Source organism: Microdochium trichocladiopsis, assembly GCF_020744255.1.
Source record: "Microdochium trichocladiopsis strain MPI-CAGE-CH-0230 chromosome Unknown B0I36scaffold_1, whole genome shotgun sequence".
Lineage (NCBI taxonomy): Eukaryota > Fungi > Ascomycota > Sordariomycetes > Xylariales > Microdochiaceae > Microdochium > Microdochium trichocladiopsis.
This window is the reverse complement of record NW_025763544.1, coordinates 36,604-59,855: the sequence shown is the minus strand read 5'-3', so window position 1 is coordinate 59,855 and position 23,252 is coordinate 36,604. Positions and strand designations below refer to the sequence as shown.

The 23,252-nt window shown below is 55.5% G+C and overlaps 8 protein-coding genes across 8 annotated transcripts; 3 read left to right on the top strand and 5 right to left on the bottom strand.

Annotated features, from left to right (window-relative positions):
• Nucleotides 1-108: 108 nt before the first annotated feature.
• On the bottom strand, nucleotides 109-2,221 carry B0I36DRAFT_279793 (general substrate transporter). Its single transcript, XM_046151458.1, has 4 exons — nucleotides 1,918-2,221; nucleotides 1,601-1,841; nucleotides 586-1,527; nucleotides 109-495 (listed from the first exon to the last, which is right to left on the bottom strand). Exons 1-4 carry the CDS (start codon nucleotides 2,127-2,129, stop codon nucleotides 241-243), a joined length of 1,650 nt encoding a protein of 549 aa, XP_046017622.1. The 5' UTR covers nucleotides 2,130-2,221; the 3' UTR covers nucleotides 109-240.
• A 1,676-nt stretch (nucleotides 2,222-3,897) lies between these two features.
• Nucleotides 3,898-5,192, bottom strand: B0I36DRAFT_308898 (dihydrodipicolinate synthase). The gene has a single exon (XM_046152063.1). It carries the CDS (start codon nucleotides 5,059-5,061, stop codon nucleotides 4,117-4,119), a length of 945 nt encoding a protein of 314 aa, XP_046017621.1. The 5' UTR covers nucleotides 5,062-5,192; the 3' UTR covers nucleotides 3,898-4,116.
• Nucleotides 5,193-6,383: 1,191 nt separating this feature from the next.
• On the top strand, nucleotides 6,384-8,176 carry B0I36DRAFT_356977 (major facilitator superfamily transporter; the record flags this gene model as incomplete). The annotated part of the gene is made up of 5 exons (XM_046157728.1): nucleotides 6,384-6,527; nucleotides 6,598-6,914; nucleotides 6,986-7,163; nucleotides 7,225-7,757; nucleotides 7,828-8,176. The coding sequence occupies 5 exons, from the start codon at nucleotides 6,384-6,386 to the stop codon at nucleotides 8,174-8,176; spliced, it is 1,521 nt and encodes a 506-aa protein (XP_046017620.1).
• A 718-nt stretch (nucleotides 8,177-8,894) lies between these two features.
• B0I36DRAFT_308896 (uncharacterized protein) lies at nucleotides 8,895-9,365 on the bottom strand. The gene has a single exon (XM_046152062.1). The coding sequence runs from the start codon at nucleotides 9,311-9,313 to the stop codon at nucleotides 9,020-9,022; it is 294 nt and encodes a 97-aa protein (XP_046017619.1). The 5' UTR covers nucleotides 9,314-9,365; the 3' UTR covers nucleotides 8,895-9,019.
• Nucleotides 9,366-9,400: 35 nt separating this feature from the next.
• Nucleotides 9,401-12,100, top strand: B0I36DRAFT_308893 (fungal-specific transcription factor domain-containing protein). The gene is made up of 2 exons (XM_046152061.1): nucleotides 9,401-11,500; nucleotides 11,563-12,100. Exons 1-2 carry the CDS (start codon nucleotides 9,881-9,883, stop codon nucleotides 11,656-11,658), a joined length of 1,716 nt encoding a protein of 571 aa, XP_046017618.1. The 5' UTR covers nucleotides 9,401-9,880; the 3' UTR covers nucleotides 11,659-12,100.
• A 271-nt stretch (nucleotides 12,101-12,371) lies between these two features.
• On the bottom strand, nucleotides 12,372-14,887 carry B0I36DRAFT_390130 (major facilitator superfamily domain-containing protein; the record flags this gene model as incomplete). Its single annotated transcript, XM_046161383.1, has 6 exons — nucleotides 12,372-12,655; nucleotides 12,762-12,960; nucleotides 13,057-13,501; nucleotides 13,588-13,718; nucleotides 13,833-14,162; nucleotides 14,843-14,887. The coding sequence occupies 6 exons, from the start codon at nucleotides 14,885-14,887 to the stop codon at nucleotides 12,372-12,374; spliced, it is 1,434 nt and encodes a 477-aa protein (XP_046017617.1).
• Nucleotides 14,888-15,958: 1,071 nt separating this feature from the next.
• On the top strand, nucleotides 15,959-20,324 carry B0I36DRAFT_235353 (putative oligomycin resistance ATP-dependent permease yor1; the record flags this gene model as incomplete). The annotated part of the gene is made up of 5 exons (XM_046149392.1): nucleotides 15,959-16,100; nucleotides 16,163-17,485; nucleotides 17,537-18,564; nucleotides 18,632-18,928; nucleotides 18,996-20,324. 5 exons carry the CDS (start codon nucleotides 15,959-15,961, stop codon nucleotides 20,322-20,324), a joined length of 4,119 nt encoding a protein of 1,372 aa, XP_046017616.1.
• A 213-nt stretch (nucleotides 20,325-20,537) lies between these two features.
• B0I36DRAFT_356973 (major facilitator superfamily domain-containing protein) lies at nucleotides 20,538-22,517 on the bottom strand (the record flags this gene model as incomplete). The annotated part of the gene is made up of 7 exons (XM_046157727.1): nucleotides 20,538-20,836; nucleotides 20,920-20,997; nucleotides 21,071-21,368; nucleotides 21,475-21,696; nucleotides 21,760-21,983; nucleotides 22,131-22,206; nucleotides 22,284-22,517. 7 exons carry the CDS (start codon nucleotides 22,515-22,517, stop codon nucleotides 20,538-20,540), a joined length of 1,431 nt encoding a protein of 476 aa, XP_046017615.1.
• Between the last annotated feature and the right edge of the window lie 735 nt (nucleotides 22,518-23,252).

Here is a 23,252-nt window from a genome sequence, read left to right as displayed (position 1 = left end):
AAGAAAGTCAACCCTCCACGTATTTTGGTCACGATTAGCCTGGCTCGAGTATTGCAATGGTGCATAGCAGTAAACAAGCCCCCGGTGAAGTTAAGCAAATACGTTGGACTAATGTATTAGAAGCTATGCTAAAGAGCTCGTGAATTAGAACTGCTCCTTGTCTGGCACTGACGATGCTGGCTAGGCCACAGTCGATGCAACGTTTCCGTTGTCATATTTTGAACGTCAGCCAGTTCTTGCCTACTGAGCGAGGGTGCCTACGCCCCTCAAAGCCTCAATCTCTTCTTGAGCATGCGTCTTGGTTGCATTGAAACGCCAAGCCGGGATCCCACGTTGGTAGAGCTCGTCAATCTCCGCATATGTGCGGCCTTTGGTCTCGGGATAGAAGAAGATGATTGGGACCAGCATGAGGCCGCTGAGTCCCGCAAAGAAGAACCCAATCTTGGTGCCCCACCCGGCGTACTGGTTCGACAGCATGAGCGGGACAGTGTAGTTCTATGCAGACGCGGTTTTGGATCAGCATTTGAAACTGGCTGTGTGTGGTCGCGCCAGTGGGAGCTGCCAGCGTTCGGGGTGCAAGCTTACAAAGAGGATTCCAGTAAGGTACTGGACTGTGACGGCAATAGAGGTTGTCTTGGCACGGACACTAGGGCTGGAAATCTCAACAAGCGACAGCCATCCAATGGGTGCGAGGGTGTTCGCATAGACAAACGCCCATAGGCAACAAAGCGCGACCAGAGCTGCGCCTGAAGCCGCGGTCATGGTGACAAAGCTCAGACAGCCGACTAGGAAGGTCAGCACGGCCATGGCCAAGGTGCCGTAAAGGACCAAGGGACGGCGCCCGACAATGTCGACAGTGTAGAACGAGACGATGATGCCGACAACGAGCACGAGCTGCTTGACCATGTTGCCAAGGAAAGGATCGGCGACGCCTGCGAGCTGGAAGAAGTACGTCGTGTAGCCAAACATGAGAGGTACGCCCACGATATTCTGCAGCGTGAAAGGGATGGCAGAGACGAATGCGCGCTGGAGATTGGTCTTGTTCTTGAAGATGGCACCCCAGTCGGACTGGGTGGCTTTACGCTTTGCCTGTGATTGTTCAAAGTCGTAACGGATAACGGCGAACTCGTGGTCAATATCGTAGCCGTCGACCCCACCGACGAGTCTGCGCAGAGCTTTCTTGCCTTCCTCGTCACGTCCCTTGCTGGCATACCAAGCGGGGGACTCTGGAAGCCACAGCATGACGAGCAGCCACAGGCTGGTGAACACAAACTCCGAATAGAACGCGTTCCGGAAGGCCATTGGGTTGTAGTCCGCAAGAATTTTAAAGGCAACAGCAAGGAAGACTTGCCCCAGGGCAAATCCGAGCGAAAATGCCCCAAGGAGAGCTCCGCGGAATTGGGGCAGCGAGATCTCGGACATGTAAACCATAACGGCTGTGCCCATCATGCCGCCGGCAAATCCCGCGATGAATCGCGCAATGAGGATGTGGTACCACTGGGTGGAGACGACCTGAATGATGATGGACTAGAGACGCCAAGCCAAAGTCAGACCCAGCTGTGCCACCCGTGAAATCATGTCTCAACTGGAAAGAACGTACAATGACGATGAAAAGGCTGATCAGCCACATGCAAAGCTTGCGCCCGAACCTGTCAGACGCCCACGGCGCCATGACCTGAATGAGAATCTGCGCAATCGAATAGATGGCACCCCACAGAGATACATATTGGGGATTGAGAGCGAGCTTTCCCGTCGCAGGGTCTCTTGTCGATCCGAAGTAGTCGATAAACCCTTGGTTCGCAACGATGCTACCAACCACCGAATTGGCGTAGCCCGCGTATCTGTGTGTGCAAGATGTGGGGATTAGTCGCATTCCATGCATCAAGAGAATACATTTCCAGCTTCGGGCCTACTCACAACGCGGCCACGCAAACAAGGAGGCCGTTGAGATACAGCCTCTTGAACTTCCACATGGCTTGGTTACGGGTCAATTCTGCGAATGCAGAGATGACGGGCGGAACCTCGTCATCGCCAGACTCAGCCTTGACGAGATCGACGTGATCAACGTCGGGCTGCTTCTCGGCAGACTTGACTGCCAGGGACGCGGCGACGGGCTTTGAGTCGGCCATGGTGACGATCTTGCGATGGTCTTAACCAAATTCTCGCAGAAGAACGCACTGACTGCCGATATTGAGATAGTTCTCGAGATCTCGGGGCGGAGGTTCAAGTGGTGTAGTGTAGCCTCCTATGCAGAGATCGTCGGAAGACGGGCTCTTTTATGTCTCGCGGCTTCCGTTGGCGCTAGCCTTGGAATCCGCCGGAACAGAGGAACATTCGAAGAAGCATGGGGTCTCCGCATTCCCCCGCAATACCCCAGGTCAGGCGGCGCGCGTAGTTCGTGACTAGCGTTGGAGGTGGCTACGGCTAATTCCGAGGTCGGACCGTCGGCCAGGTACCGGCCGATGAATCCTCCGACGGCCCAACGAGATCGTGCTGAGCGAGTATTGGCTGCGGTTCCCCAGAGAGGACGGCGAAAATTACTTGGTTCGGTCATTGCCATTTCGTTGTTCGCGGGAGAAATCCTGATCCTCTGTTTGCAGAAAACCATGCATAAGCTTGAACTCCATGGACGCCTTCCGTGGATACTCCGAGCCCAATTGGTGCAAAGAATCGATTTCACCTCGCTGCGTGTTGAGGGGTCCGGCGAATTTGCCGTATGCCACCATGCCCCTCAAGCGGCTCGCTAGTATGATCCTCGCATATCGAGGACACTGGCTCCCGAAGTTAGCCTCAAGTGGGTCGGACAGGTAGAATATGACGTCGTTGCGTGTATGCCATGACTTGTGAAGACTGCGGTAGAAGTGCCAGTCCCCGTGTTGTATGCGCCTCGACCTCGGTAAGTGAGTGTCTCTCCAGCAACACTTTGCGTCTATCCCGGGCACTGCAACGCTTGGACACCGTCCCTTCACCTCACATTCGGAACTTCGTGTCCTAGACGAAGTTATCTGTTGTCGAAAATCTCGCGGCGGCATATTGCCGATTTGCTAACCGATCATGTCCCTTACATAGGAGTGAAAACCAGTACCCGGCCGCTTCTATTTCGCCCCGTGGGATGAGGAGGAAGCTGGGTGCAAAGCTTCGATATGAGTACGCTTCGGAACCTATCGGTACTCGAGACAGTCGCTTAGACAACCACAGATGTAGAAATTGGAGAAGTTTTATCGTGCCACGTGCTGTGAATCAGATTGCGAACATGGAATATCAAGTATACCCAGAGCTACTTCAACAACTTATTCTTCAGAGATGTATGGCACGTAGCTATCTATGGCCGCAGGAGAGTGAACTGATTGGAAGCTGCTTCCAACCCAGAAAAGGACTTGATGGGGCTCGATACGACGGACGTAAATGACCATTCATGTGAGATTGGGGATATCTAGCTAATTGGAACAATCCTCCCCAGTACTCCCTTTATGGGCGATTCTAATCTTGAGGGACCTCGCAGAAGTTGATATGGCTATCCATTGGGCATTGAGTTGAGTTTACTGGAGGTGGTGGTAGCAGTTAAGTGCTAAGACATCTAGACACGGCAAAAAGCGCAATGGGCGACAACAAGGAACAAGGGCTTGGTTTCGTAGAGTGTTGCGACTCTGCTCGGCGCGTCTATAATCAGAGTTACATGTTCAAGTGCCAACAAATGGGAATCAAAGCCCAACTGGCAGGGAAGCTCCAGCAACTTACAGTGACGTATTGCTGAACGCGAAACATTCTACAGAGCTGCGCGACGCCACATTGCTGTGTAGGCCGAACTGTCAAGATTGCAACTCACTTGCTTCTGACAACTGCTGATTAGGTGGTCCCACACGTAGTCCAGGGAGTTTCATTCAATTCAACTCATTAACGAGGACTCTGATCATAAATAGAAGATCAAACCAAACCCTTCTGTCATAGATCATCTTCTATCAAAATTAACTTCAACGTGGGAAAAATGTAGAAAGTAGCCAATGGAATTGAGTTGACCCTGTCGATCCATATATACACAAAGGGCCCAACGCTTTATAGAAAATGCAAATCCGTGCTATGCTTATACAAATGACCCGGAGAATCCACCAGTGGCGCTCAAGCCACGCGGGGAAGTTGAGAGGCAGCCACGGCCAAGTTGATTTCCTTCTCGGCACCATCCTCAAGAGGGAGAAGTGGTGAGCGGACGGTAGCATGATCCAGGATGCCCCGGGCGACAAGAGCGTGCTTGAGAGCCACAGTACCCTCCATGTGGGAGCCGCGATGGTAGACAGCCTTCGTCACGGGCAACAGCTTGTCGTGGACGGCACGGGCCTTCTTGTAGTCCTGGGCCTTTCCGGCGGCAATGAGCTCAAGAAGGAGCTCGGGCGCGATGTTGCCATAGCCGACAAGCATGCCGTCGACGTCAAAGGCAGTGTGGAGGAGGTACTCGTCGTGGCACGTGAGGATCTGCAGTTCAGGGCGCTGCTTGCGAATGACGGGAATCTCGGTGTCCCAGCGGCGCATGTTGCGCACGCCATTCTTCATGGCGAAGACACCCGGTTGCGCAGAGATGTCGAGCATGGTTTGCAGGTTGTAGGTGGCCTTGGTGTTGTCAGGGTACTGGAAGAGGATCAGAGGCAGGCCCGAGACCTCGTAGACGCGCCTGTAGCGGTCCTGGGGCGCGCCAGGCTGGTAGCCGAAACGAAGCCAGCCATGGCTGGGGTAGAGCAGGCCGGCGGCGGCTCCGGCTTCACGAGCACGCTTGGCCTCGAGAGCAGCTACCTCGGTACCCTCGCCAGTAATGCCAGCAATGACAGGAACGCGGCCGTCTGTAGATTTGACGAAAGCCTTGATCACGGCAATCTGCTCATCCTGCGTCAAGAAAGTGCCCTCTCCAGCGTGACCCAAAACCACGAGGCCCTTGACACCCTCGATGCTGCCAAGCCATGAACCAAGGCGCTGAATAGCTGGATAGTCGACAGCGCCATCGCGAGTGAAGGGGGTGACAGGAGCAGGGACAAGGCCGCTGACGTCAAAACCGACCGTGTTGGCAGAACCCATGGTAAATAGCGTGGAAACTGGAAAGCGGGGAAATGAGAAGACTGGATCGATGGGGACAGATCAAGGACTGCGATCGTGCGGAAGCTTGGGAAATTGGATGTAGTGTGGTTATGTGTTGCGGTGATGATGATGATGATGGTCAGAGCTGGGTTTCTGGTGCAGTCGATGCGTTGCCTTTATAATCACATCACGAGATACTTTTTTGCCTCCCCGCAGATTGTCGCCATCGCGAATCTGGACCTGCCGAGACCGCAGTTCGGCTCCCCACGCGGCCTACCACGGCGCCGAGCTCTGTCGACATCGCTATGTGCTTGATAAGTTCCGGAAAAGGACGGCAGTAGGCTCGGAAAACCAGTCTCCGGAGGATGCGCGACAGTCCTGACTCCGGACACTGTCCTCCATCCTCTCTCGCTGAATGTTGTCTCACTGAAGTGGAGATGACCGCAGTTGTCACCTCAGACTGCTTACAGCTTGAGGTTAACAACTCACATCTCTCTATAATGCAACGAGGGACAGCGTGGCATAGATTTAGATGTCCCAAAACACTCAGAGGAGTATTCGGGAGTCTCAGTTTGCATTATGAGTTTTGCAGGACGAAAGAAATGCTACCGCGGCTGGTGTTCATAAACTCTTTTGCCCAACGAGCCTTCGGCTAGCACAGTGGGCCCATGAATGCACATGCGGTGCCCAATGAAACACGCAGGAACGCCTCGTGATAGCTCTATAGATCCTCGATGATCGGAAGACTGATGTGACAACTCGAGACCGAGAAGACTCCGAATAACACAAATGAAGTTGGGCAACCTCTCGCGTTGGCCGCGATGTCAAGAATACTGACTGCGGCATAGTTGGGCCGGTTGAGCAGAATACACAGTTTCCGATGACACTGTGCTATATCCGGTCCATACATGGCTCGGAAACAGATCGATCTCCGGAAGGGGGCTGCGACTGGGGTTCCCCACTGGTCTCGACTGCTACACTACGGACGGCCCACCTCCCCAGCTCACCCCGGATTTACAGGCCGTGCCGTCTGGGGCGCTGGGGCCCTCCCCTGCCTTGGCTTTTTAGTGCCCCGAGCTCCAGCATTTTGCCCCTTAGCTGGCACCATAGCGCCAGGGTGAAGTCTCTGCTCCTCTCAGCCTTGTCATCGGCACCTTCGGCAGTCGACGTCTGGCTATATATGAGCCCTTCGCGATCGCCAGTTACTACGTTCCCGCATCAGGCAAGCGAGACTGTCGACTCCCACAGTCCCAGTGCCTCTTCTTCATCGCTTCGCGCCTCTCCTTTCCATCCCTCCATTCGAGACCTGGCAATTCTACACGATGTCTCACAACAACGAGGCTGTCGGGAAGAGCCTGTCAACGCATGCAGAGTACAAGACTGATGACAATCCTGCGAGCGAGGAGCTTGAGTTCCTTGCCAACCTGCCTGAACATGTCAAGAAGCAGGCTGTCCGCAAGGTCGACGTGAGTTGTCCAGTGCATCGCAATCCGCTTCAAAAACATGATGATGCTGACTTTCCGCTTCGCCATCTAGGTCCGCCTGATGCCGATGCTCGTTCTCCTGTATCTCGTGGCGTACCTCGACAAGACCAATATAGCCAATGCCAAAATCGAAGGCATGGTCGCCGATCTTGGCATGAACGGTGTCCAGTACAATGTCGCCGTCTCTGTTTTCTTCATCACGTTCGTGTTGGCAGAAGTTCCTAGCAACATGATTCTGCACATATTCAAGCGGCCCTCGATGTACATCGGCGGCATCGTCTTCGCTTGGGGCGTCATCATGACCCTGACTGGCATTGTGCACAACTACGCCGGTCTCATTGCTATCAGACTCTTCCTTGGACTGTTCGAGTAGGTCACTTGGAGGGAATCCCTTGCTTGAGCGTGGAAAGTTCCTAGTGCTGATGTGTTGCGTCTTGTAGAGCCGGTTTCCTGCCTGGAGCGATCCTCATCATCAGCAAATGGTACCTTCCTAACGAGACTCAGACGCGTATCGCCGTTCTGTACACCTCTGCCGCTACAGGCGGTGCCTTCTCTGGTCTGCTTGCATTCGCCATTGCCAAGATGGACGGAGTGGCTGGTCTTGAAGGGTGGAGATGGGTAAGTTGTGCAGTCCTCTGCGCGACATGCTCAACGGACTAACACAAGTTCACGGTTCCAGATCTTCATTCTTGAGGGCATCTTCACTGTGGCGATTGGCGTCGTCTGCTTCTTCTTCCTGGTTGACTCGCCTGCGCTCTCCTCGCGCTGGTTGACTCCTGACCAGATCCGATATCTCGAGGCGAGACAAAATGTCCGAAGGCTGCTTGCCCCCAACGACTTCCGGGACAAGCACTTTGACAAGCAATCTATCCTTTCTGTCATTGGTGACTGGAAGATGTACCTGCTCATCTTTGCAAACTGGTCAAACGCCGTCCCCAACTACGCCATGAAGTTCGCCATGCCACAGGTCATCAAGGGCATGGGATACACCTCGGCAAACGCGCAGCTACTGACGATTCCGCCATACATGATCGGTGCCTTCTCTGCATTTGGCTTCTCCTTCTTTGCCGACAGAATCACATGGCGGGCGCCTTTCATCCTGGCTCCTCAGTGCTGCCTGATCATCGCATTCAGCATCCTCTTTTCCAAGAGCGCAAACGTCACCAACAATGTGCCTCTATGCTACTTTGGCATTTGCCTCGCTTGCTTCGGGTGAGTCTCCCTGCATAGGTGTGCCTGACTAGTTGCCACGGTTCTATGTCTGACATGCAATCCTCTCTAGCATGTATCCCATCCTGCCTGGCGTCAATGCTTGGAATGTTGCCAACACGCCCTCGCCCACAAAGCGTGCTGTCAGCATCGGTTTCCTCGTCTGTGTCGGCAACATTGGTGGTCTCATTGGCAGCTACATCTACCTCGATAGCGAGGCTCCGTCCTACCCCACGGGCTATGGTACCTCGTTTGGTTTCGCTGCCGCGGGTATTATCGCCGTCATCGCCCTCGAGCTGTCCCTCAAGAGACTCAACAAGAAGAAAGAGGAGCTCAACGAGGATGAGATCCGGCGCCAGTACACGGATGCGGAGCTCGACGCGATGGGCGAGAAGAGCCCGTTGTTCAAGTATGCTCTCTAGGATAGACACGCTGCATGTGTAGCTTGTTCTTGGCATTGTACCTGCTGCAGGACTCGTTGAAATTTTGACTTGTTTGTCAATATCGCCTCACTACATGTGCTAAGTGTGCATTGATATGCAGTCGTTGGCCCCAGAAACGAGATCTACCAGAAATCAAAGACACGGTGACGAGGCTAGCATAAACTCGGTTTAGCTGGTCACGAAACGGCTCCACTGTCGTCAAGTTATGCTTGCAGCGCTGTCACCCAACAACCCCTGACAACTGTCAGTCATGGCCGCATACAACGGCGCGTTGTTGGAAAACGACGCCGTTGGTTAGCTCCATTACTGAGAGCACGACGCTTGTTCTGAAGGGTTCAAGTCACATGATCTTATCTTAGCGTTGTCGACATCACGCAAAGGGGGCGCTATCAGACAAACCTTCTTGGGGCTGACAAGAGCACACGAGTCATTCGCTACAATTACATCCGCACATACCACCCAGGAATAGGGGCAGCCCCCCTCCCCCGCGCCCACAGTGCGGAAGTGCCCGAGATGGGCCTCCGCAACCCCACACTCGCACATGGGGGCATACTCGCTTGACTTTGCTTGACTTGCTTGGAGTTGCAGGGCGCGGTAGGGCCACCCCCACAGGTTTCTTCTTCCCCAGCCCCGCCCCCGGAAATCCCAACCCCAGACCACAAGGCTCGTGAGGTCCCAAACCCTCGCTTCGGAAATGCTGCGGACGTGGCCCTCTCCTCCTTGTCGTGTCTCCTATCACCATCCACCAAGGCCGCACATCCCGGGTGTGCCATGATCCACGCCATCCTCACACGCCGACGTCCCGCCCGGAAGTGAAGCGCCTCATGCCGCGTGTGCTGCAGGCACGCCATGGCGCCTCATCACGTCTCGCCCTCGACGCACAACGACGGCGCAACCCCGGCATCGGAGCCCCAGCACTCGCCTTCCCAGGCCTCCCCAGCCAGTACCACCGTCTCCAGCGCCTCGCAGCGCAAGCGGTCTCTGCCGTTCGCGGGGGACGGGGGTGGCCCGGCAAAGAAGCCAAAGTCCCGGCGCGCCTGTGACTACTGCAAGGCCAAGAAGCTCAAGTGCAGCGGCACGATCCCTTGCGCGGGGTGTGTCGAACGGGCCCTGCATTGCGACTACACGGCCGCGTACCGTCGCGGCCGGGCTCCCACGCCTGCTCCGGCCGAGGTGGATCCCGGCGCCGGCGTCATCGGGCCGGGTGGCCACTGGGCACCGCCGGCGCATCCACCGAGGGCCACGCAAGCACCTCCGGCAGCGCCGCCGTTGGGCACGGCCGATCTGTTTCCTACCCACGCCAGGGCCGGAGGGCCGGCATCCGCCAATAATCCAGGCACGGCCGCTGGATCTTTCCATGCTGCACTGCAGGCTGCCCCGTCATCATCGTTGGTCACAGAGCCTGCCAACAACATCCACAACGACACCAGTACATACACCTCGCGGAATTCCCCGGAGCTAGAGGCATCCGAGATTGATGGCCAGTACCTCGACCAGACATCGAACCTTGGCTTCCTCCACCGGGCATGGAGGAGATTCTCGCGCACCGCCGCCAACAGCGCTCTGCCCCAGGTCCAGAACCCAAACGAGCAGCATCAGCGGCTCAGCTCGGCAGGCGACGCACCGTTTTCCAGCCCTGGATTCCATGAGATCACCTTGCCCCATCGGGAGAGGGTGCTGGAGATGGTGCAGTTCTACTTTGACAACTGCGTGGTGACCTACCGCTGTCTCCACCAGGCAACCGTCGTCCAGTGGGCCGAAGCACTGCTGACCAATGTCGAGACTGCCCGGCCTTGGCACTACGAGGTCGGCCACGCACGTGCTTCCATCATCATCACCATCCTGGCCATCGTGACGCTGAGGCAGGACAAGATCCGCAACAACGGCACCTCGGATGTGTCACACATGTGTGCGCTTGGGGACGCATTCTTTTGCCTCGCTACAAGTCTGACAGACGTCGAGACCGGGTTGCCCACCCTGGCCTCTGCCCAGGCCAGGATCCTCCACGTGCTCTATCTGCTCCAAACCACCCGCATGAATCAGGCCTGGTACGTCTTTGGCGGTCTGGTCCCCATAGTGTCCGCCCTGGGCCTCCACCGCCAGTCCAGTTTCAAGCACAGAACAGGCGGGCCCCACACCCCACGGGACGATTTCATTCTTACCCAGTGCAGGAAGCGGACATTCTGGGTCTGCTACACCATCGACAAGTATCTCGCCGTTGTCTTCGGCCGTCCCAGGCTCTACCACGACGATGATATCAATCAAGGCTTTCCCGACTGTATCAACGACGAGGACATGACTACCGAGGGCAAGGCTGACACGGAGCCCAGCATAGACTGCCACGTCGACTCGCTCATTGCACATGCAAAGCTTGCACAGCTCATCGATCGCATCTCGAGGGAGGTCTACTCAGTCAAGAAGGTCCCCAAGCGCGAGAGGCTCGCCTCTGCCCAGCGCCTCGGGCTAGAGTTACACGAATGGAACAGGAGCTTGCCATCACACCTCGGAACAGTACGCATCAGGTCCCTGATCCCGCCCTTCCGACGCCAGGCGTCCGCGCTCAAGCTCGCATACTGCCACGCAATCATGCACGCCAACCGCCCATTCTTGCTCGGTGCCGCTTCGCTGAGCGCCGCGCAGCGGAACCGGGTCTCCTCTGTGGTCAGCGGGACAAAGGATTTGCCCGACATGAGCCCGCTGGCGAGCAACGCCCCGAGAACGATGACCCTGCAAGACAGCATATCGGAATGCCTCGGGGCCGCAAAGGTTGCGCTTGAGCTTGTCGACTCCATGTCACCGGACGGGGCATTGTTCCACGCATTCTGGTGGACGCCATACGTGACGTTCTGCGCGCTTGCTGTCGTCTATGTCTGGGAGATCCAGCAGCAACAGTTTCCTGGCTTTGATAAGCAAGGGGGGGACCATCCCGCAACGACCAACCACGCCGGGCTGTCGTCCCGAGATAGGCTGCAAGGCTTGCTCGAACTGGCACAGCGATGTCAGAGGCATCTTTCCCAAAGCACGTCTGCGGACAGTCCCAGTCACCGGTACAGCGTCATCCTGGAGGAGCTGAGGAAAGAGGCGAAACTCCAAGGAGGCGCGCGACCTGTCGAGAACAGCAGCACGAATGTGGTCCACGCCGCAGAGGAAATCGCCGCCTCGGCGATGCTGGCGGATGGCATGCCGCCAGGGATGAGCCAGGACTTCTACGGAGGCAATAGCGGCGTCGCTGGCGGCACGTTCGTCGGTGGGACCATCTTTGACGCTTGGCAAACCAGAGACTGGATGGATCTAGACTCTTCTGTAAGTCAATTAGTGTACAGGGAGAAGTGCCTCAGGGTTTATAGCTGACTTTCTTTGTGTAGGCTTTTGGACCATATCCCGATTTCATTCACGGCCCGATGCTTCCCTTGTTGAACGACCTAGGGGAACCAGCATTCCAACCGTCGCCTCAGATATAGTATTCGGTAGCGAGATACACCGGTTCCACCACCATCCCGGGGATGGGGATGGTAAAATAATAAAGAACGATATATGACCATCTGGGCAATGTTGAAGGTGGTGTCGTCTGTCAAGTAGTATTTGCCCGTAGATGAGACATCGAGAGACGGCATAGCGACAAACCATGATGTTCGGGAAGCCCATTCTCGTCGGTGGCCCAGAGGCAAGCTTTGACCGGGCAGAGATGGATCCAAAATGACGATTAATGCGCAAAACTTGCTTGCGCACCTCAAGAGCCGCTGCTCCTCCGTAGGGAGATGTTGGTTGGCACTGGGGCAGCCTTTTGTGCACTCCTCGTCTGTCTCACCATTGTCAAACCCTAGCTCAGGCCTGGGGTTGGTCGCTGTTGCTCCTTAGGCGCGTGCCTCCATGGCAGACGGAATGTGATATCATCAAACTTTGCATTATTCTGACCACTCTGTGCTAGGCTGGTGGTGGCAGTCGGGCGTGCCCCGACTCCAACAGTAGGTCACATATTCTGGGGCCACGTATCTTGAATGTTTTTGTTCCTGTTTCCCATCTATTTCAATTGGAGTCGTTGTGTGTTTCATAGGCATGGCTGACCAGTGATCCCGCCTTCTCTGCAGGATTGTATTCTGCGGAGGTTCCAAGACTTGAAGGTCTTCGTCTGCGAATTCATTCTCACTTAAGCAGCCTGTTAACTGCCTTTGCCTTACAACTTCAACCTGAATACGACTCCAGCAACAACCCCAAACAATACCGCGGCCAACCCGAATGGCAACCCCATCCACTTCTCCCCTAGGCTGATCCCGACACGGAACGCCACCGCCATACCAGGAGCAGCCAGCATTGTCCCGATGCCTTCCATGGTAGATATCAGCGCATACAGGCGGCCCACATCGCTGGAAGAATTGTCCTCGAGGTTCTCTACAAGGGAGGTGACCAGGCTGCGGACCGTGGGGGCGAAGCCTGTACCCATGGTAAACAGAACGAGGCCTTGGGACAGCATGGTCAGCATATAAAAATCGCCTTCAGTGGAGGTGTTGTGGCGGTGATGATTCAGGAGTCAAGCGCCCAGACCGGGCTTTTGAGAATAACGTACTTATGATCATGCCAGCTGCAGAGGCGGCGAGGAACAGCCCGAAACATCCAGCCACTAACAGCACTATACTGCCTTTCGCGATGAGGAAGTCCTTGGCAGAAGCGTCCATCCTCCGTAAGAGGTATTTTGCCAGAGCGGGTAGTATAGCAATGAAAAGTGCAATGTTGACAGCGGCGCGGACGGAGAGCAGTAGACCTGCCTATGTACGCGTGCAATGAGGTCAGCGGTCAAGCAAAAAACTCATCCTTATATGCACACTTTCCCAGAAGCTGCCAGTTCTCTGTGACACACGTACCTGAGACAGGGCCCACCCATAGCGTTTCGAGACATACTGGTAGAGCACATTTGTCGATTGGCTGCCAACCTTTGAGATCAGAAATGTCAAAACCAGACCGCGAATGGCGGAGTGGCCAGTCACAAAGCTAAAAGAGGCTGCAGTCTCTTGCATGGGTGTTCTGAAGCTGCGATAGACTGTTGCCCGCTCTGATGATTCTGATCGATTGCTGGTTGCAGGTTGCCGCTCGAAAGGGCTCCTAGGATCAGTAGTGGAGAGACTCGGCGAGGGCCGATACGGAAGAGTCTCTGGGATCATGGCAGTCATCAAAGCAGCGATGCCTTGGAATAGGACGCCTCCGAGCAAAGGAATCCAAATATTGACCGACATGAGATAGGCAGTGACTGGCGGGACGGTGAGATCTGCAACTAGGTCGGTGCAGAATCGGTAGAAGAATACTGTGGCCCTGTCAGCGCGCAGGAGATGTTAGCAATGGAACTGGGACAGCACGACCAGGCAACATTTTGGGTGACCAGATGTGCATTGGCTCACCTCAGCTCAGATGGCACAACATCTGCAACGATGGTTGTGAGCAGAGTGGTTCCGGTTGTTGGGCCGCCGCCGAGGAGAAAGAAGAGAGACGACAGGCAGACCAGGCCAATCGGTGCCTCGACTACTCCAACCTAGCCATCTCGTTAGTTTTCCCGACATGAGTTAGTACGAAGTGGAGTCGTCCAACGACTCACAAGGAACAAGGGCAGAGCGTAAGACAGTGTCAAGCCCGTCATGGCCATGACCAGGATCCATCGACGGCCATACTTGTCTGCAAGGTAACCGTACGGGATGGGGAGCAGGATGGCCGGGACACTATTCGAAAAGTACAGCCAGCCCAGGAGCTCAGCAAGTCGGTCCTGAACTGGGTCGATCTTGCAGTACCGCTCGGGCACACTGCCGTCGGGGTCTATGAGGCGGGGGTTGTGCTCGGCATAGTAGCGCTTGCAGATGGCGGACTCGAACACTCGAAGTCGCGGCGCGCCGTACAGATCTTCACCGATGTCCGAGACAATGGCTGTCACGATGACGAGGGCGACGACGGAAAACCAGTGCCAATCGCAGCGAGATTTTGGCTTGAGCCCATTTTCCTCTGGCGGGATGTGCTGTGCGGACGGGCTGCTGGCTGTGGGCTCGTGTCCAAGTAGAGGCGCCGTCTCCGCGCTCAGCAGACCTGGTTCATCACTGTCGCCTTCGCGTGTGGACATGACTATGCACGTGGTCGTAGATGCTAATCTGCACGGAGCCCGCTCCGGCAACTTGGCTTGCAGGTGGTCTACATTGACGGATGGGGAGGTTAGAAGGAGAAGAGGCGAGCCGGTGTGCGTGGCTGAGCGGACCCGGGCGCCTGAATTGCTGTGTATCGTTATCGGACAAGCCGGAGAGATAAGTCCGGCATGTCTCATCAGACCGGACTCTTTGGTATGGTAGGCATGGTGACGTACGCACCGCTTGGTCTGTCAGTGGCAGCCTGGTGTGCCTCGAGCCGGGGAGTGTCATGCAAGGTCAACCGTCCCATGCAATTGGCCTAATCCCCATGAGAATCCCTGCGGTGCGTGATTGCTACACTGTGCGACCCAATTTAGTTGACCTTGGATCATCACCCACGAGTAGCTTCGAGTAGGAGTAAGGTACTATCCAAGCCTGGTTGACTGGTGCGGCGCTGGCAATACCGACTGCGCTGGCCACACAAATTACTACCATGCGTCAGACTGTAGAGACGCATCTAGGGGCAGCTGTTGAAGTCACAGCTTACCACATCAGTGCAGTCAGGCTCATCTGGCAACCATGCTATCGCCATCTTGTCTATTAACGGCCAATTCGAGTAATATTCTCCTACAGAAACTCGCCGGTCAGTTTGTGACTATCCCTTTTACGAAGTCCCCTGATAGCGACTATCCTTTTCACGAAGTTTGCTGATGGCGACCGCGGCGTGTTGGTCACCGTTCGCAGGGCTTGTGGACAAGATGGGCTTTTCTACTTTCTTTTTCTTTTCTTTTTCCGCTTCTTTCCCTATCTACAGCAATCTCAATTTGAGCATCATAGGCGGCTTGGAGTGTCTCGACGAAAAAGCCAAACGCGCTTGTCGCTTCGTAGATACCTTCCTTACACTGCCCGTCAACGAAAAGGAGAAGTTGGAAGTGGACATGCGTCGCTGCGATTCACATTACCACGAGAATGTTTGTGTGCGGGGACCATCGCAGTAGGAGCCGCCTCAAAACTTGGGATCCGCTTGGATGGGGGTTTTCTGGTTCTCGGCCGAGGGCATGGCTCAGATAATGTCATGCGGCGGTTGCGATGAGGCACGGCGAGCGTACACACACTTCTACGATATCTCTCCAAAGAGGAGAGAAGTGTCTGTGATTGAGGACGTGAGAAACATGCATTCCAGGCATAACATATGAGACAAACCAAGGATTTGCGACGAGGACCATGGAGGGGAAGGCGAGTGGCTTCGATAACCTCTTCCAGAGAAATGAGAAGCTAACACGTCGTCGTTACCGATAAGGTAATGGATGACCGTACGTTGTTGAACGTGCATGGCCAACTTCCACTGTATGGTGCAGCCTACAGAGCGGCCCTTGACCATGACCCTGCGAGCCTCTTCCTGCACGGTGATGATGCCGGTTGCACGATCCCTGCTCCACACAATCTTCTATACCACACCAGGCACACGTCTTTTCGACGAGCGCGAAACGGGTGCCTGCTGGGGTCTGTGAGGGTTGTTTCGTTGCCGTCATCTCCCTCCACAGTTTGGATCTCGGCTGCTGATGGTTTTCCTTCCGCAAGTTACGAATCTTGCCGTCAGCTTTCGCTCGCAAACGCGTATCCACTCCATCGAACTCAATCCAGGAGTTGACTAGTGTGCACCATGGTTCCTAAATGGTTACGTCTGGCTCTCCAGCCAAATGTCGTCCCAGACATTCCCACCGAGCGAGTTGTCTCGGCTGAGCGAGATGCCAGCACGTGGAGCAAGCTATGGTTCACCTGGCTGAGTCCGCTCATGAGCGCACGTATTCTGCATTGGTGTCAAAACAAGCATGCGCCGGGCGCTTGGCACGACGCAGGGTCTAAGCTAACGTGCTCCGCATCCTACAGGCCGGATATATCCGCCGTCTTGAGCGAACCGACATTTGGACCGTTTCTGAAGCACGACTCGTCAAGCCCCTCGCAGCGCGTCTGCGACAATCATTGGCCGAGAATCAATTAGCCGGGCGCCGCCAGCCTTTGCTCTGGACTGTATACAGCCTGTTCAAGACTGACTTCTGGCTCACGGCTCTGTGCCAGTTCCTGGTTGCCACTTTCCAGGTCTTGACACCTTTTGCCCTGCGTTTTCTTATTGTCTGGGTCCAGCAAGCCTACCTGTCCCGGCATGATGGAGGCAACTCGCTAGGTCTCGGCGCTGGGATTGGGTACGTGCTCGGAATATCGGGAATGCAGGTGGTGCAGAACCTCGCCGCCAGCCAGTTCCAGTACAGAGGCATGCTGCTCGGTGGGCAAATTCGAAGTACCATCATTGCAGCAGCCTTTGTCAAGTCTCTGCAGCTGTCCAACCGAGCCAGGGCAGGTGGAAGCGACTGCGTTCGCGTCAGAGCAGATGTCCGCCATGCTCCCAATAAGGACCACGCGGGTAAGAAGAAAGCACCCGCACAATCACCATCATCCGAAGGCTGGGCTAATGGCCGCGTCATGAACCTCATCTCGACCGACACTTCGCGTATCGAGCAAGCTGCGGCCGTGATTCATCTGACGTGGATCTCCGTTTACCAGGTCACTCTCACCATCGCGCTCTTGATCTTCAACCTGGGCTGGGCAGCGGCCATTGGAGCCGTTGTTCTGATGCTGGGCCTTGTCGCCGTGACGTCCGGCATGAGACCGCTGATCGCCAGCCGCGCGCGCATTACCAAACACACCGACAAGCGCGTCACGCTGACACAGGAAGTCTTCCAGGCGATCCGGTTCGTCAAGTACTTCAGTTGGGAAACCTTCTTTCTAGGCCACCTCAAGGCTATCCGAGCTCAGGAGAGTCATGCTGTTCGGATCATGCACCTGATTAGGTGCGCGATCGGTGGGCTGGCTCAGTTCCTACCAGTCCTGGCTACCATGACGACATTTATCGTCTTCGCAGGTACATATGGCACCTTGGAGCCTGCGACAGTCTTCTCGTCCCTGGCTATGCTTAATCTGCTCCGAATACCGGCGAACTGGATTCCTGTATCAGCAAACCTTGTTGTTGATGCGTTCCAGTCTCTCAAACGTATTGAGGAGTTCTTGTCGGCGGAAGAGGTGAACATAAACATCGCTACAGACCAGCGTCTGCCCTTTGCCGTACGTATTGATGGAGCGTCGTTCACCTGGGAATTCAGACCGTCTGTTGCGGACGTGCACAACGCGCCAGGTTGGCAAGTCAGGAGTCGATGGGGTGTACAACGCCACCTGCGACGTGCAGAGAATGACGTTTCGACAAAATCAACTGGAGCAGGACTGCCCGTTGGCGCTGACAGCGTTGATAGCCCGTTCGCCCTGCGCAATGTGACGATTGAGCACCAGAGAGGCGACCTTGTCGCCATAATTGGGTCAGTGGGATCAGGGAAGAGTTCACTGTTGAGCGCCCTGGCTGGAGACATGAGGCAGACGGGAGGCCAAATGCACATGTCGGCCGGCAAAGCCTACTGCCCGCAGCAGGCATGGATACAAAACGCCACAGTTCGCGACAACATCCTCTTCGGCAAGTCGTTCGACGAGCCTTTATACTTGCGCGTGGTCGCAGCTTGTGCTCTGGTCCCCGACTTTGAGACTCTGCCTCACGGAGACATGACGGAGATTGGCGAGAGAGGTATAACGCTGTCTGGTGGACAAAAGCAGCGCGTGAGCATTGCCCGTGCAATCTACTCCGAGGCTGACATCGTCCTACTCGATGACCCCCTGTCTGCCGTGGACGCTAACGTGGGTAAGCACATATTCGAGCAAGCTATCTGTGGTTTGTTGCGGTCCAAGACTGGGTTCTTAGCCACTCATCATCTTCATCTGCTCCCTCGCTGTGATGGGGTCATTTGGATGGTTGAGGGCCGAATCGAGGACAGCGGCGGCTTCTCCGACATTGTGGCCCGAAACCCGGAATTCTTGCGCCTTATGGCTTTTGCTGGACATACGGCGAGTCACGTGCAAGTTGCAGACAATGATGGAACCGCTGCGGAGGAGTCTGCTCCTACCAACGACGGCGGCTCCGCCACACAAGACGATGAGCATCCCAGCACGGTCCTTGGCAGCCTTGGTCAGCTGATGCAAGAAGAATCAGAGATCACGGACAGCGTTTCCCTGTCCGTATACATGTCATGGCTGCGCTCATCAGGAACGCTGTGGAATGCTCTTCCCGTCCTGGTCGGACAATGCTTGTTCCGTGCCTCCAGCATCATCGGTGGCTTGTGGCTATCTTGGTGGGTGGATAACAGATACGGACTGACGCAGGCTCAGAATGTAAGTCGATCTCGCCATCCAGCTCGTGAAGGGAGTTAGGCAGCTAACTAGACTCCGAGGCGTCCAGATCGGCATCTATGCAGGTATCAGCCTGGCGCAGATTGTTCTTCTGTTTACATCCTCCTTGATTACCTGCGTGGTTTGCATAAAGGCTGGTCAGGTCATGTCCGACACAGCGCTGTGGCAGACATTGCGCGCCCCAATTGCCTTGTACGATGTCACACCATTGGGGCGAATGATCTATCGCTTCACCAGAGACATCGACGCGCTAGACAACAACCTTGTAGTGGCTGTCCAGCAGCTGCTCATCAACGGGGGCAGCCTCATCGGCTCATATGCCTTGATTGTGGCATATTTCTACTATGTAAGCAAGGACCACCACAATCCCCTACTGCAAGGAGGTTTGCAAGCATTGGCTGATGAGAAATCAGTTTGTAATCGCGGTGATCATGGATGGCTTGGCCGTGTGGTGGTGCATATCGTATTACCGTTCCAGCGCACGAGAGATCCGGAGGCACCAGCTTGTCCTCGACGGCATAGTCTTTGCCCGGTTCAACGAAGCGCTTGTAGGGGCATCATGTATCCGTGCCTACGCTCAAGAGTCTTACTTCATTCAACGCGTGCACGAGGCTATCGACGACATGGACAGTGCCTACTACTTATCCTTCGCCAGCCACAACTGGCTATCTGTTCGTCTGGACAACATTGGTATTGTCCTGTCATTCGTAACCGGAATGCTGATCATTACCAAGTCGCTCCCAGTCTCGCCCAGCATCTCCAGCTTGCTCTTGACTTACAGCATCGCCATGGTGGGCATCATGCAGACGGTCGTGAAGTATCTGATTGAGCTTAACAATGCCATGAGCAACACGGAGCGCCTGCTTGAATACACAAACTCCCTGGAGCAAGAGGCGCCACTGGACGGAGAGCCCGTTCGACCATCATGGCCGGAGCACGGTGCGATCGAGTACAAAGATGTGCAGATGCGCTACCGACCAGGCCTTCCACTGGTGATTAATGGGTTCTCGTTGCAGATTCGGGCCGGAGAGAGTATCGGTATTGTCGGTCGCACCGGGGCAGGGAAGAGCACAATCTTGTCCACGCTCTTTCGCCTGACTGAGATCGCTGGCGGCAGTATCACCATCGACGGCATCGACATTAGCAAGCTCGGGCTCCACCAGCTACGCTCCTCGCTAGCCATTATCCCGCAAGACCCGACACTCTTCCACGGCACGGTCAGGAGTAACATTGACCCTTTCAACAAGCACACCGACTTGGAACTCTGGGCTGCTCTCCGTCGTGCGCACCTCAACCCGATGCCTCAGCAGCAGGGGTCCCAGGGAGGCGATCGCGAGCGCATAAATGAGGAGATGGGAAGCAACGAGTCTCTAGTGACGCTCGACGCCCCCGTAGAGGCCGAGGGGCTCAACTTCTCGGTCGGACAGCGGCAGCTCATCGCGCTGGCTAGAGCTCTTCTGCGCGAGACCAAGATAGTGCTGGTCGACGAGGGCACCAGCAGTGTCGACCCGGAGACGGTCGCGAAAGTGCAGGAGACTCTCGCGACGGGGCTCCGTGGCAAGACTCTCGTCGCCATCGCACACCGGCTCCGCACCGTGATCCGATACGACAGGGTCTGTGTCATGGACAAGGGTGCAATCGTCGAGCTGGGGTCGCCTTTGCATCTATGGAAGCAGGGCAGTATCTTTAGAGGCTTGTGTGACAGCAATGGGATCTCAGAGGGCATGTTTATTGGGTCGTGATACACGATGGGCCGTAGCATGTGGTGATAGGATGCCGCCTCTTTCTAAGGCGAGCGATAGGGCCAAAGCATCCTACAGAGGCTGCTACCTAAGACTCCCATCAATAAAGCAGGCGAGCGTGTTATAGATAGTGTCAAATGACAGCTGCGGCTCGATACACGAACCACGAAAGGAGGCCCGCAGACCTCAATATACGTAACGAAACCCCTTCTTCTAGTAGTCGGTCAAATCCCCTAGCTGCTCCTCCATCGAAACAGACACGCCACTCCCGTCAGCCTCGTCACGACGGTTATTCTCAATACGGCAGCCAATAGCATATGCTGCCAGACTGGCAATAGCAACGATTTCGAAGCCCAGAATAGCGTTGTAGCCGGTTGTATAGTTCGGTGCCTCGGCGGCAATGAAAACCTGAGGGCCGATGATGTTGGCAATACAGTAGGCCAGGAAGACGGTTGCATTGATCGTGAGCTTCTTGGTGTGGCCGGATACGTTCGCCATGGGCAACGAAAGAACTAAGAAAAGAAAAAGACTTTGTTAGTGCCACGCGGATGGCATATGGAGGAATGGAGGGATCCCGTGAAGTCAACAAACTTACCAGTGGCATAAGGACCCCAGAAAAAGTAAAAGAAGTAGTAAGCAAGGAGGCGGCCAACCTTGTTCCCGCTCGAAAGCACTGGTCGCGCGAGTTAGCTACAGAGCGGTTTCTGGCGCTCCCAGGAGCATGATTCGGCTGGCTAATGACTTACTTCTGATAAGAATAGAACAGGCCAGCGGGACAAGACAGCAGAGCGCCGCGGAGATGCAACGCTTGTTTTTCAGCCATCTCTGGGGAATAGCGACCATGAGTCCCGCGAAGCTCTGCACCATACCAGTAGGCATGCCCAGGAGCGTAGTCTCGAGCTTGCCGTAACCTAGGCCGGACACAATCTGCGCCGCAAAGGTAACAAGTCCTCCAGTGGGGACATTCATGCATAGAAAGAACACGAAGAGAAGGTACGTCTTGTAGTCCGTGAACGCTTCCCGGACTTGGTACCACTTGAGTTCCTAATTGTGGCGAAGGACAGTTAGCCGAAGTCAGAGTTTGTGGGTGGAACAATGGGAGTCGACGGCAACACCACTCCACTCCTTCACTGGACAAATGGCTGCTCACCTGATTGTCCACCCCAGTCATGTTTTCGCGCACTCTGTCAAGCGCGATAAATTTGTCCTTGCCCTTGAGAAAGTTGTCCTTCAGCGGCGAGTCAGGCAGCCAAAGGAGCAGCACTACTCCCCAGAGGAGAGTGAATCCTCCGACTACCAGGAATAGCAGCCTCCAGGAAGCGATGGCGGTCTGAGCATTACCGATGCCATATGAGACGACACCAGTGACCAGCTACGTACTTGTTAGCGGGAGATACGGCCGACGTCTGCTCCTACAGAAGAAGCGGAGTCCTACACTGGAAAAAGCCATGAAGGTGATAGCCATGCGGACTGGCTGCTCCTGCTTCTTATACCACATGGTATTCAGGATGGTGACAGCTGGAAACAGAGGCGCTTCGAAGACACCCATAAGAAAACGAAGCACCATGAGGCCCGCCGCGTTCTGAGCGGCGCCAAGACACATCACGAGAATACCCCAGACAACAACGGCAGCCCCGACAGTCTTGCCCACCGGGACTTCTGCAGGACGACGCTGCCGGGGTATTCCGCGATAAGCCAGCCGAAATAGAAGATCGAGCCGACTGGTGGAAGAAAGGAGTCAGTCTCTGGGTATTCTGCTCCGTGCAACATGTACCGATGGTTGTCGTGGTTGTGGCAGTGACTCACCCCAACTGTATTGCTGGCCGACCAGATGCGTGTCCGTCGTCATGCCGTACAGTGCGGCATTGGAGATGAGGATTTTCTAGTACATCGTCAGCACGGCTGCCTCTGCTGTCATCAAGCACAGGCTGTCGTTCCACGAATGGGGGAAGGCCATACATCAACCGCTGCAATGGTGATGGTGCCGATGATGAGCGGCATGAGGCGCCAGTCGATCTTGCGGAGTACCGCTCCAGCCTCTGATGGCTCGTAGTCGGCCCACTCGCTGTGCACGCGGAGGTAGGCAGCGGCTGGCTCCTCCTCGAGTGCGATGGGGGCCTTTTCGGGGACATCCACTGTTGCAGGATCGCCCGAGCGCGGGTCCACCTCGATATGGCTCTCTCCCTTGGCCATCGTGTCTCTAGCCGTCGCGTTCATGGTCAGAGTGCCAAAGCAGAACCTTATGGTACAAGCAGCGGAGAGTGCAGGAGTGCCGAAAGGTGTTGGAGGAATGAATGCAAGCCGGACCCCAATGAACGACTGATAACAGGGGACATTGCGAGAATTCCGGCCAAGATATATACCTGGCGGCGTGCTCAGAGGGCATGGAAACGTCGAATACGGGGGGAGTCCACGCTAAGGGGCACGCCAAGAGTATTCTCGACCTTGGACTCTCCATTGAGAACCGCCGCCCTCACACCCAGATATGTTGTCGTCGGCTGGTGGTGCCCGATAACGACGTAGCTGGTCTGTACGAAGCGTGCCCACCTTCCCCACATCTGCTATCGGCTCCTAGCCATGCCCACGCATCATCTCACGCCTCCACCAGCGCGGACTTATCAGCGGACTTTTGTGCGACGCGGTCGTCTGAACCCATTGACGCCACCACGGTCCGGGGAACGGAGTCAAGCTCAGTTGGAGTCGATGGAGGTTTCCGAGAGGCAAGTGCTGGAGACCCACAGCCAGCGCTCTCTCTCCGCCGAGTGTGCCGACGATCTGTGTGCACTTCGCTCTTTCTCATCCTCAAACTGGTCTTGTTTCCCATTATATATGTACAAAGACGACTCGTTTTCTCTTCCTACACATCTGCATCCGCTCTTCACAGTCCAGCTCTTCCACGTTCGAACAACAATATCCAAACTCAGCCCG